Below are 12271 nucleotides of genomic sequence, written 5' to 3'. Positions count from 1 at the left end.
TATTGTGAATATGTTCAGATTTACATTTCTCTTTCATTTTCATGACTTTTTTCTTAGGTAGCACTGTCAGCTAGAGTGGTTTTGGGGATAAACAATGCACCCATTTGGTTAAGTTTTCTTCCGAGTGCTGCCTTGTTCAGAAACCACATGTCTGTAGTAAATCTGCAAACAGTAGTCTGCAGCCATTTACTCCTTAAACTTGTTTTCAGTTTATAACAAGGTACCACTTCTGCACTCATTAGACTTTCATAAAAATGTTTTTTTCATTTAGTTCATGTGCAAATTAAAGAACATAACTGGAATGTAGAGGGTATAATATAATATAATATTTCCACAGTAGTGGAAATAGTTCTCTGAATCACATTGGTTTCTTTTCTGCTGGAATAGGAAGAACAAAAGAAATTTTGAGTTGAATTGGCTTGGTTGTGATGTTGTTTCCTGCTGCAGTACATAGAAGCTTTCAGTTGAAAGTACTGTATGTGTTGTGAAGGATGGATTTGCTGAGGAAGGGATGAAGTAGCTGCAGTCTCAATACCATTTTGCCATCCCTCATGGCTTCGTGCATGTTTCGGAAAGAATGGCAGAGGCTTGGCTTTGTACTTGCCTCTTTCCAATTGCCACCCCCCCAGATGTCCAGTTTAACACTTCATGTGGCTCTGGGGCACTCAAGTTTTTCCGGTGCTTGAATTGGAGGATAAATGATCTAAGGGAAAAGTGTTAAGTATTGAAGCTGAAAGCATGATATAAAACATTAAATATATTTGTTTTATTTTTATGAGCATTTTATAAATGCTGAAACCCAGATTTCACAGCTGTGTACATGGAAGGTCTTGGGAATTTTTTAGTGTTTTCCTTACATATGACAATTTAAAAAAATGAGGGATAATTAACAGATAAATGCAGCCTTGAAAACTTAGGAAATCTTCATGCAAGAAAGCTCTTACTTGCTTTGATCTGCAGTGAAGAGGCTCTGTGCCATTAGAAGACTTCAGTAACTGCTTCTGCAGAAACATTGTCAAAAGTCTCTTTGTCAGGGTCACAAGACTCCTGTGGTATGCTTACCACAAAAACATTGTGTGCTCGCTGTTGTTATCTGAGCACTCGCAAGAAGCTCATGAACACTGACAAAGAGGAGGGATATGTTAAGTAATTGCTTTGGCCTGGCATCATCAAGGCTTGCCTTACAGTATAGCTTTACTGTCAACTGTCAATGCCAAATGAAGCGGTCTTGTCCCACTTCTCCTCTAGCTGTCATCCTTTGTGCCAGGAAGGAAAAAAAAAAGTAGCAACAGATAATTTCAGGTAAAACCTTTTCATATCTGAACAGGTAGCAGGTTGCTCACATCAGCAGGAGGAGGGGGGTGGCAGAAGTAGCTGCAAACAAGGAGGGATAGTGTTGCTCTTTCAGCAACAGCGCTGCTTTCTTCCTATTCAAAATGACTAGAAAGAACCACAACATCCACATCACCTGGAATGGCAAATGGGGTTCAGGTGCACTGGCAACAGGGAGGCAAGTGGGATGTCTTCAGCCTGGCAAGCAGAATGCCTTCTAGGCACTGCTAGTGCTTAAATGTTTGATGGACAGGAACCTGTTTCTTGAGCTCTCCTTGCAAGGATCGATGTACTTAAAAGGAGGGTTCTTTTCTGAAAACGTAAGCAAGCTCTGTTGTTCACTAGTTGAGCTTCTGGTTTTGAAGAGGGCCTCGATAATGTATTTGTGGTATGCTTTCTGATTTGTCAAGTGTGGGGTGTTTTTTTTTACCCAGGGTATCTCATTTTCTCTGACTGATTTCCATACAGAGTCCTTTTGCCTGAAAGTCAGGCATTTCAAATGGCTATTTTACTCATGGAATCCTGTCTTAAACTTGAATGGTAGTGATTTCCCTACAGTTTTGTAGGATGTGAAGTGTAGCTGAAGGAGTAAATGTTCCTCTCATCCAGCACCCCCAGTGCTCTCGGCCAGCACCCCCAGGGCCTTTTCCTTGTGTGCCATCAAGATAGGCAGTGAAGAATAAAAAGCTTTTAGGGGAGAACAGGAGACAAATCAGATGGGTGTGGATGGAAGAGGAAAGAAAGGCATTGGAGAGCAAGATGAAAATTAAGGTAACTTATCCAAACTATATGCCTTGCCGATCAACTCTTCTTTGGCATTCTGGAAGGAATGTACTATTTAATACCATTTATATGTCAAGAGCAGGTAAAGAAGAAAATCCAGCTGAAAATATCCTAGAGGAGCTTCGGAAACATTTTGTTTTGCAGGCATATGAACGGGCTTTGTGAATTATTTGAACTGGCTGATGTTCAGCTCTGTCTGTTTATCTTGGACTTGAAGTGGCCTCATATATTCTGCCCTGCTCAGAGCTTTAGTATGACCAGTTCATTTCTGTTCTCACCTTTCCACTAGTGCTTCAAAAGGCAGATCAGAAAAGAAACCCAGCTTTTCCTTCCAAAGTAACCATGTAAGGGTGTAGTTCTGAACCGTTGTTGCAGAGAAAATGACTCCAATTTAAATGGGAGGGCAATTCCCTCTGTTTTCCGTGGGTTTCTCATAGGTGCCGGCACCTTAATTACCTTTGTACCGTGTTTTTCTTAATGCTCAGGAGTTTTGTACAAGAATGGTAGGAGAGCTGTGTTCTGCGCTTGCTCTGGGTGCTGCAACGTGTTTGACAGCGGAGCTGAGGGCTGGTGGCTGGCAGCCCTCAGGGAGAGGCACTGATTCCTGGTAAACCCCTGGAGAACTGATCACCCACAAAAGGGTCAGGGAACCAGAGCGGGGAGTAGCCGAACACTAGGAGGAAGAGGGGAGGAGGAAAATGAGAAAAGGGCCTTTTCTATGTGCCTGGTTTATAGGGCTGTGGGGCAGCATGAGGGTGAGCGCTGTAGGGCTGCGGTCGTGGTATTCCTTAGGAAGGAAACCAAATCTGAGACTTCTTATGTTTTTAAACCTTCAGGTTTGTTCTATATTTAGGCAAAGAAAGTGTATTTTTGCAGCTGCTTAAGGACCTTGGCAGTGGTGTTAAATGTAAAATAAATGGTCATTGTGTATTACAGAGAAAATGTACAACATTCCTAAAGATTCAGAACCACCAAAAGCGTACCAGAGATTAAATAGTTCTGTGTAATCACCTCCAGTGCTGGTGTGAGCAGTTGCAGCTATTTCCAATTCTCAGTGAGTTAGATTAGGTTTAGGTCACTGTTAGGGCCACCAGCTGCAAAATAGCTGAAAAATGAACATTCTTCCATATGTTCCTGATTTATAATCAGAATTTTTTACAGCTGAAGTCATTGCCTTCACTCCTTGCATTTCTGGAAGAGAAGCAGACTCTGTGTGTTGGTTACTGTGATAGAAATGAATAAAGGACATTTAAAAAATCCTGGACAATAGGAAACAGGAACCAAACAATGGTTAAAAAATCAAAATGGTACCCAGGGCAATCGTATTGTCTATCTACGGTGACCCCTCTGCCCAACATCTGTTCTCAGAAATTCTGCCTATGGATCATCAGCCACATCCTGAACCAAGAGCCAAGCTACCTCAATTTATTAATGTTGCTTAGAATCCCTTCCTGAATCAATGTTGCTTTATAACAATACCATCATTTGCTGAGAGCCAATACTGTGTTTAAGGGATGCCAGAGTCAGGGCTCCGAGGCTCTTCCATCTTCCTGTTATCTATTCCTTGTTATTCATAGCATCTACTTTGCTCCCTGTATTTATGAGCTATCTTCGTGTTTATCTGGTTTTTCTTTGTGTTGATTTTTTTTCCTGTAGATGATGAATTTACGCAATGAATTAAGAGATTGAGGTGGTTTTTTTTTGTGTGTTAAATTGAGTTGTTAGAAATGTAAGTTTTGAACAGAATAGTTGAGTTTCCTTTTTACTGCTGTGGGGTCCTAAGTCAGTGTTTGGGTTGAACCACCTTTTGTTACTTCTGAGTCTTGCTCCAGAGTGGTGGCAGTCAAGTCAAGCTTCGTTACTTGTCACGTGAAGCGAGTATCACTCTGCATTTAACAACTTTGAATTTCCTTGGCCCTTTTAGCATCCTGAGGTCCTTTTGCAGTCGCTCCTCAGTGGTGCTTAGCAATCTTTGTCTCACTGCTCAACCCAAGTTGTGTATCTTTTGCAAGTGTATTAAATTGAATCAATTCCAGCACAGACCCTTTGTGGAACTCCCACCAGTGGGCTCCCTCCACAGCAAGAACTGACCACTTATTCTTATGCTTTTTCTTATACTTTATTTGATTTTTGTCTGTGTTGTCATCTCTGGGGCAGCCAAATTTTCTTAAAAACCTTACAGAAATTTTTGTAGGCTGTTTGGACCAGAATCTCTATTTCCACATTCTTCATGGTTCCTTCAAAGAACACGGAGATTTGCAAGGTAAAAAACATCTTGACTTTTACAGAAGCCATGTCCAGTCTTAACTGAGCGAGGTATTTATCGAGGTATCCATTAACTCTGTAGTTTATTATAACTTCTGGTTTCTCTAGTGTGGATGTAAGGCTAGCAAATCTTCAGTTCCCTGACTAATCTAAAACCTCGTTTAAAGGATGGCATTGGCTTTGCCACAGATGAAATACAGTCATATTAATTAAAAGTGAGTTCATGGTGGTGGTGCTCGTAATACAGTTTTCGTGTTCCACCTGAGTGAGTTCTATCTGATAATTCTTGCAAACTTTAGAGCTATCTTAGCAGGTTGATTTGTATTGAAAGTTTAGGAAATGTCTGTAGCTAGTTGCTACAAAGTCAATATGGTTAGCTCTGCATTAAAACTAAAGCTAAGCCTTGCTTCATAAATATTTTCAAAAAGCAGAAAGTTTTTGTTAAAATGTATAGTACTCCTACTATAGTTGAATAGTTTTTATTTAAAGCTGAGCAAGCCTTTCAGAAGAACCTGTATTAATACAGGTTTGTGTTTTGTGCGCCATTCACTTATACTTAATAACCGAAAGAGATGAAAAGTTATAAAGGTTCTGTAAGGTTAACATGCTATGTGTTTATATCAATAAAACTATGAAATTATATTTAAATTTGTGTATATAATGTACATAAGTTTTTGATAAGAGTATTTGAAGTAATGGATACATACATGGATCCTTCCTTCCTGAAGCCAGAGGTACTTGAGGTTGCTAAATTAGCAGAAAGCAGCTAATTGATGTTAGCTCTGCAGAGTGCTGCTCTAAATCAGTAACGTAAACAGCTGCAATGCTGCTGTTTGTGCCTGTTTAACAAAAGGTTGTTTATTGCTTGTATTACTAAGAAGCTAAAATGTCCTTTAAAGAAGTTGTGGTTGTTGAGGTACAAGCTGAGAAGTCAGTATTACCAGGCACCTTGGCAGGACGCTGGAGACGTGGCATGAGGAACACTTGAAGTGGAATATTTGTGATTCTCCTGTCCAATTGAAATTGAAAGAAGTAACATCCATATTTCTGGAAGAGGTGGAGGAGCTTTGTGGAAGTATTTTTGTGATATTACCCTCTTATTTTTTTCTCTAGAGTGTCTGTTTTTTACTGCTGTTAGCAGTAGTATGTATAGCTGGATGGATTTATGGCCTTATCCCCTTGTTCCTGTAGAGCTTTACATTCATTTCTGTTCCAGTCATTTTCCAAGTTGGATCACTTTGGAACATAAAAGCTTTTTGAGGTTGGTTTTCTTCAGCTGAAGCTACCCACTAAGGATAAGTCCATCATCAACCCAGTTATGTATCAGACTGCTGTCTAACACTCAGATGAGGGCTCTTTGCTCCTAGTATTATGTGTTTTACTACATCAGTAATAGGACGTTTACCTACGTTAAAATCCTGTCTGCATTTTATAGACATATGTATCCCAAAACATCCAGCTGTTCTAAAATGTATATGAATAGTCCCCAGCTAAGGAAAAGTTTCCATGTATACTCATTAAGAACAATTGCTTCACTGAAAGTAAGGATGAAAGAAGTGGTCTTCTGCTTCATGATCTTCTTCGGTCTCACTGTCGTGTGTTTCAGGATAGTCTTCTGCTTCGTGGTATTCTTCTGGTGTTAAAAATCGTCGGAACACTGGTGTCCTCAGCTGAGTTGACTTGTTGGCATTAACATGTTGCTCACCATAATAGATGGTTCGAATGTGAGGGAAGCAAAAGAACGCATATGTGCTTATGGGAGTTGTAAGCTTGTTTCGATCCACTCGGATGTAGGTTAATTGGTTGATGTTCATTGGATCAATAGAGGGACACATCACAGTAACGTTTATGGCTGTAAGAGAGAGAAAAACATTAGTTAAAATACGGAGGATAGTTATATTTAAGACCTCTTGCAAAAGTGAAAATTGTGTTTTGAAAATAAGAAAGTTTTTGTGTTGTGCAATATTAACACCGCATCTTGAAGCCGGTGGGATGATATTCTTCACGTACTGCAAGTGGATCAAAAGTCAGGTAGCTGCCTTTGCTCCTGAAAAGTACGGTGTGTGTGTGAGCACTGGGTTGGTGCCACCTTAACTGGTCAGTTCAGAACACTGACAGCTTGAGCTTGCCTCTGCAGAGCAGGTCAGCAAGGAACCCCTTGGACAACACACACAGTTGGGTGACTGCTGGGTTCTGTGCTTGATTTCTACAAGACCTAACAGAGAGGCTGTAAGGTGGCAGGTCCTCTAAGCCACAACAAAAGAGGGATCTCTAATAGTTTTTTTGACGTAAGCTAGGAGTTCTGAGTTGTGGATGGTAAGGAAAACATGCTGAACTACCCGCTGCCCCCCTCCACACACAACCAAAGCCAACAGCCAGTAAGTGTTCTGCTTTTAAAGAATGGCAACCATCAACCTACTTTCAATGTCATTGTCTTCAATGTACAAATGCTGCAAGCTTCTTGGAATATAAAACGCTTGTTTCAGTTTGTTGTGTCCCAGATTAAGTTCTAGAAGGTTGGGTAGATTAAAGGTGTTGGGTGGAATGTTCTGCAAGTTATTGTGGGACATCCTCAGAGCAATGATTTTTGGCAGTCTATTGAAATAGTTTTCAGGAATATAAGAAATAGAGTTATTTTCAAGAGAGAGATACATCAGTGACAGGGGTAGATCTGGAGGCATAGTCTGTAGTTTGTTGTTGCATAAATTGAGTTGCATTAAGTTTTTCATGTTTGAAAAGGGTTTTCCTTTGAGTACAGAGTCATCAAGAAAGTTATTGCAAAGGTCAAGCATGGTTATGTTAGGTAATCCTTCCAGTGCATTTCTGGATAATCGAGAGATCCTGTTGAATCCAAGGAAGAGTCTCTCTAGAGAGCTGGGCAGTGGGAATGGAAATTCTTCTAATTCATTATGCTGTAAGTGAAGCTGCACCAAGTTTGAAAGCTTCGCAAAAACACCATGGTCAATCATATGAAATTTGATTTTGTTGTGGCTGAGGTTAATTTCCCTTAAGAAGGAAACGTTAGTGAATGGTCCTGCAGGCACAGCTTCAATGTTGTTGTTTTGCAGATAAAGTTGTTGGACATGACTGGGGATATTTGGTATCATCTTAAGTTTGCGATGATCACAGTACATTGATAATAGAAAAGCTGGTGGACAAAAGCATTCTCTGGCGCACTTGACTGGAAAAGGGAAGGGAGGAACTTCAGCTTGTGTATTTGGATTAAAATAATATGGCTGTTGATGATCTGACTCCTCATATTCATCCTCAAAATCATAGTCTTCATATTGACCAAAGACCAGAGTAGCCCAGAGGAGCTGAATGATTGATAGCTGGCTCATAATCCTCATGTTTAAATTTGTATGTTGTATCCTGTTGATGAGAAGGAAAAATAAGTTTATCATAGTAAATCAGATATAAATTTCAGTTTTAAGAGGAAGCAATATATATGTCTTTTTTTGGCAACACTGTCAGTGACATTATTAATAAAACCAAGTTTCAATCTGTATATTCCAAGAAAACAGCCATAAACAAATACACTGCCCTTGAAGTAAAAGCAAGTTTACTTGTCTGACTTCAGACAGGGAACAGCTTTCAGCCTGTGCTAGGCCTGTTACTGAAGGAAACCACAACAGGCAGGAGAAGAAAAAAATTCCAGTCTTCATTCCTTTCTCAATTAATTAATTAATTACAGAGAAGCTGCAAAAGGACTTTCAAAGTGGTATAGCCAGGGGTTTGTACTGGGCATCTGAGGTGATGTGCACTCGCCAGTGTAATGGGTTAAGTATCAGCTGTATAAGTCAGTTTTAAATGGGTGCAGATGGAATTCCTGAGCTACATTTCTTCTCCAGACCCTTGGAAACACGTGGATAGCCTTATCAAACTCTGTCAAGATGAAAATTACTTTTGCAAATGCATTCGTTATTCTCACTGTGGGCTTGCACTGCACTGAGGGTGCATGGTCAGTGTCATAGAAACCTAGAGGGCTGTTCGTCCTAGTGATCGTGTAGTCCAGCGTGGTGCTCCAGGTGTTTCCCTCTCTAATAGCAGGTAATCCCGTATTCTGTAAAGAAACAGGCTAATTTACCAGCCAAGTTCCCTTCTGAGGTGAAACACTGATGCTGTGAAAGACCAGTCATTTTGATGTCAAGTTTCTGATGCTCAGAGCCAGACAAACACTGTGGAGCACTTAATGCAGTCAGAGGAACCCTATTATCTGGCAGAGTGAGAGTCATGAATCATGTCGAGCTGCTCAGCTTAAACAACAGATGAGTCACAATGTAACAGTGCCCAGCGAAGCACAGAAATTGTGGAAGCTTGCAAGAGAATTTACTCGGTACAGTACTGAAGAAAACAGGTGTTCTCAGGGCGTTTTAGTAACAACATTTCATGTTCTTAATCAGGGCTCTCTCTTCCTTGTTTCTGTGGTGCTCTTGGCACGTTTTTACCAAACGCAATCAATCACTACCAAAGGAGATGACTTGTAAATGCTGATTTCCTCTGCTTCAGAGTGGTGGTTGCTGCCTAATGCCCCGTGTGCTCTACACACTGAACGAGAGAGAGAATTCTAAGAAGAAAATGGTAGTAACAAAATCATGGCATTTAATACATCCTTGTACTATTCCTGCATTGCCCACAGCCCATGTGTAACAATGGTGGGTGAAATAGTTTGTGGTATTGTCAAACTTGCATTTCTAACTTTGTATGATTTGAGTTTGAATGCTCCTTTAACCCGGTTTCATAACTGATTCAAACGAGAGATGAATGGAGTCAGTTGTTCGGAACGCCGCTGTAGGTGGGTCATCAGCAAAGCCAGGGTCTCCCTGTCCCTGCAGCACCATCAGGCATCTGAGCTCATCGGAGTCAAGAGCAGGAATCTGTCAGCACAGAGGGCAGCTGTACGCTGTGAGCATTGCACAGCGCTGTGCTGATAACCTGCCGGCACCTGCTGCATTGAGGAGCAACACTGTGCTTCAGGAGGAATTAACGGGCTTTCAGATTAAAGATGGTATTAGGAGAATACTTTATTACTGAACAGCTAACTTCTAGTTAGACCTGCTGGTGTCTGCCACTACAAAGGCTTTCTCTAGGTCCTGTGAGTTGGTTGTGTCTCGTGAGTGGATCCTTACACCATCTGTCTCGCATGCCGACTTCTTGTTCTTAGTCTCCTTTGGATTCCAGGTGCTCCTTCTCAGTTTCAGCCCAGAACTTCAGCCTTGCCTTCTGGTTCTCTTCTCTCAGCACTTCTAGGGGTCACAGTTTCCAGTCAGCAGTTTTGGTTCTCAGTGCCACAATAGGCAACGTGTTGCTTGCAGGGTTGGCACCGGTGTGGCTGTGCAGCACAGAGCCAGCATTTAGAGTGTTTGCCTTCACCAGCACACAGCCTCAGCCTTGGATTGAGAGCTGTGGTGCCAGGTAAGACACCTGGTAGGACATAAGAAGCACTTGGGCAATGCCCTCAGACACATGATGTGAATGTTGGAGTTGTCCTACGCAGGGACAGGAGCTGGACTTGATGATCCTTGTGGGTCCCTTCCAGTTCTGGTCATTCTATGATTCTACAAAAATAGTCCTTAGAAGCCAGGAGAAACAACTTGAAGTCCTGCACAGTTTGAGGAAAAAGCTTACTTAGGCCTTCATGCAGTTGATCTGCGTGCCATATAGACAGCGTGAAGAGAATTGTCGCCTCTTGCAATGGAATGATAAGTAATAGGTACCAAAGTCACTCGCTGCCGTCGTGGAGAGAGAGGAGCTGGTATTTGGGGGGGGTTGGTGTTTTTATAACTTGGCTGTAGTTGAGTGCGTGTCAACTGTCCTGCCAGGCTTGCATTGAGGTACTGGCACCTTCATGAAATATTTCTAAAAGCTTAAGTAGCTTTAAAACAGAGATTCAGGTCAGGTAAGACTTGATAATGCGGGAAGCGAGTCACATGCACAATATGATAAACTGTGTACTTACGAAGTTGAAAGAAAAGAGCAAATCTCAAAAGCATGGTTCTCTACCAACTGTAATAAGCTCAAAGTCAGTGACTATCTGTCAGCAGTTTACAAACTGAAAGCTGAAATTATGTTGCATGCATGAATCACTAAACTGCAAAAATAACAATTGGTTTGTTTTATTCCTATTTACCAAGAAAACTTACTCTTTGGAAGTCTGTGAAGCTGAAGTTGTAGAGGGCAGCAAGTTATTGCGCTGGTGAAATCATCTGAGAAATAGCCTAAGACAGCTGGAGGAACAAAAGATCTCTCTAAGCCATGGTTTGTGGTGAGGAGCCTTGTGGGAAGGCAAAGCAAAATAACAGCCTTCGCCCCGCTTCTGATTTGCCAGTGGAGGGGGAAAAAAGTGTTGTGCCACATCATCAGTTCCTGCAGATGCTGTGTCATACGTCTGCAAAGCGATTTCTCCTTCTGTTCAAGTCACTTCAGAATTATTTGCTGGACTCTGTGTTACCAGTTCCCATTAAGAAAAAAAAAATTAAGAGAGGAGGACTTCAAAAAATATTTCCAAGGTCAATAGTTCACAGTGCAGTTTCAAGTACAACCATCCAGTTGCGCAAAGGGTTTTTTCTCTGGAGGATGAAGTTAGGAAACAGAAAAAAATTAACCTTCTTAAGATTGAGGGAAAGCACGTGTGGTGGAAAAGCTCTTGGAAACATCTTCTATCTTGCACGTCTGTCCCCTCCACAATCAGTGTTCGTTCCCTTCCTGCAGGGTGGAGGTGCTGTGCAGTGCCGTGCCCTCGGCACAACGCTGTGCTGCTCCCAGTTGGTTTTCAGTCATAGTTCAGGATTCACAGTAAGTTTCCAACGTATTTGTGCTAAGTTATATAGGAAGAACATAAATCCTCCTATGAAAGAGGCAAGTATGACACCAGATGTAAACCATTTTACTGAAGAAAGATGTTCTCCGTATCTTTTAAGGAGGAGGAAGAAAGGGATTATCTGCTGCTGTGACTGTGTAATACTGAAATAACTAGGATATGTGCAAAAAATGGAGGAAATTTTCTTTTTCTTTTGAAGTGAGACTCTGCTTTGGATTATTTGTATGATTTATCAAAAGCATTTACTTCTGCTTTTGGTTTTTAAATTACTTTATTTCAAAATCTATTCTCGAGGAAGAATTTCGTCCTTCCAAAAGCACAAGTGCCATAGAGGTATCGCATTTAAAACAATAATGCAATAGTAAGTTTTACTTCTCTTCTGTCTTTGAGCTTCCTGGAGGTGGTGATTTGCTTCACCTTTTCAAGTTTCCTCTGTAGCATCGAGATCAAGAACACTGTTTAAGATGATAAATCATGTGTAATTCAAACGTTTGGGGTATAAAGAAAAGCACCAGAACTCATGAGCAAAAGTAACATTGTAGGAGTCTGCAATACTGGAACTAAAAGCAGTCATAGATGTGTGTAGAGAATAGAGAATACAAGGAAAGGTCAAAAGGGTAAATTACAACTACATAATCCTTTATTTAATAGTACTGTAAACAGTTGAATAGCAACATTTTGCCACTAAACCCAAATAATATTAAACAACAAAAGAAATAGTTTTTTGAAATAGTTATAACACATTTGCAATGGTGAGTGAAAAGCCCCCAATCTGTTGTGCCAGTGAGTAAAATGTTATTTGCTGCTGCAATATTTGGGGTTTTTTAAGCACAAGAGAGTATGGTGCAGATTGAGAGCTCTGTTATGTTATCAGTTCTAAATAAAGCATAAGTGAAAAACCTATTTTCTCTAAAGATAAAAATTAGACTAAATTAGTTTAAATTTCATACCTGTTATTTTTCCTCTGATATTCAAATCCTCTGAAGGTTTCAAGAGACTTAAAACCGGATAAAGCATTTAAATATCTGTAGTGGCAGAGCAAAAGAGTCCGTCCTTTGGAAACACAGTAGC

The 12271-nt window shown here is 40.7% G+C and overlaps 2 protein-coding genes across 2 annotated transcripts in view; one reads left to right on the top strand and one right to left on the bottom strand.

The window, feature by feature from the left end:
* Window positions 1–12271, top strand: part of CENPP (centromere protein P) — an 88138-nt gene that overhangs the window by 19280 nt on the left and 56587 nt on the right. The window lies entirely within an intron of this gene.
* OMD (osteomodulin) lies at window positions 3723–10621 on the bottom strand. Its single transcript, XM_069865481.1, has 3 exons — window positions 10524–10621; window positions 6800–7752; window positions 3723–6232 (listed from the first exon to the last, which is right to left on the bottom strand). Exons 2-3 carry the CDS (start codon window positions 7728–7730, stop codon window positions 5913–5915), a joined length of 1251 nt encoding a protein of 416 aa, XP_069721582.1. The 5' UTR covers window positions 7731–7752; window positions 10524–10621; the 3' UTR covers window positions 3723–5912.

The sequence above is a fragment of the Phaenicophaeus curvirostris genome, chromosome 11 (genome assembly GCF_032191515.1).
Source record: "Phaenicophaeus curvirostris isolate KB17595 chromosome 11, BPBGC_Pcur_1.0, whole genome shotgun sequence".
NCBI classification, from domain to species: domain Eukaryota; kingdom Metazoa; phylum Chordata; class Aves; order Cuculiformes; family Cuculidae; genus Phaenicophaeus; species Phaenicophaeus curvirostris.
Note: the sequence above shows the minus strand (reverse complement) of the source record. Positions and strands in the feature narration are given on the sequence as shown.

Excerpts from the sequence above, each read along its gene's own strand:
- OMD (XM_069865481.1), bottom strand. The coding sequence starts at position 7,730 with ATGAGGATTATGAGCCAGCTATCAATCATTCAGCTCCTCTGGGCTACT. Across the intron at positions 6,233-6,799 it reads TGAAGACAATGACATTGAAA|CCATAAACGTTACTGTGATG; the intron begins GTAGGTTGATGG and ends TCTCTCTTACAG.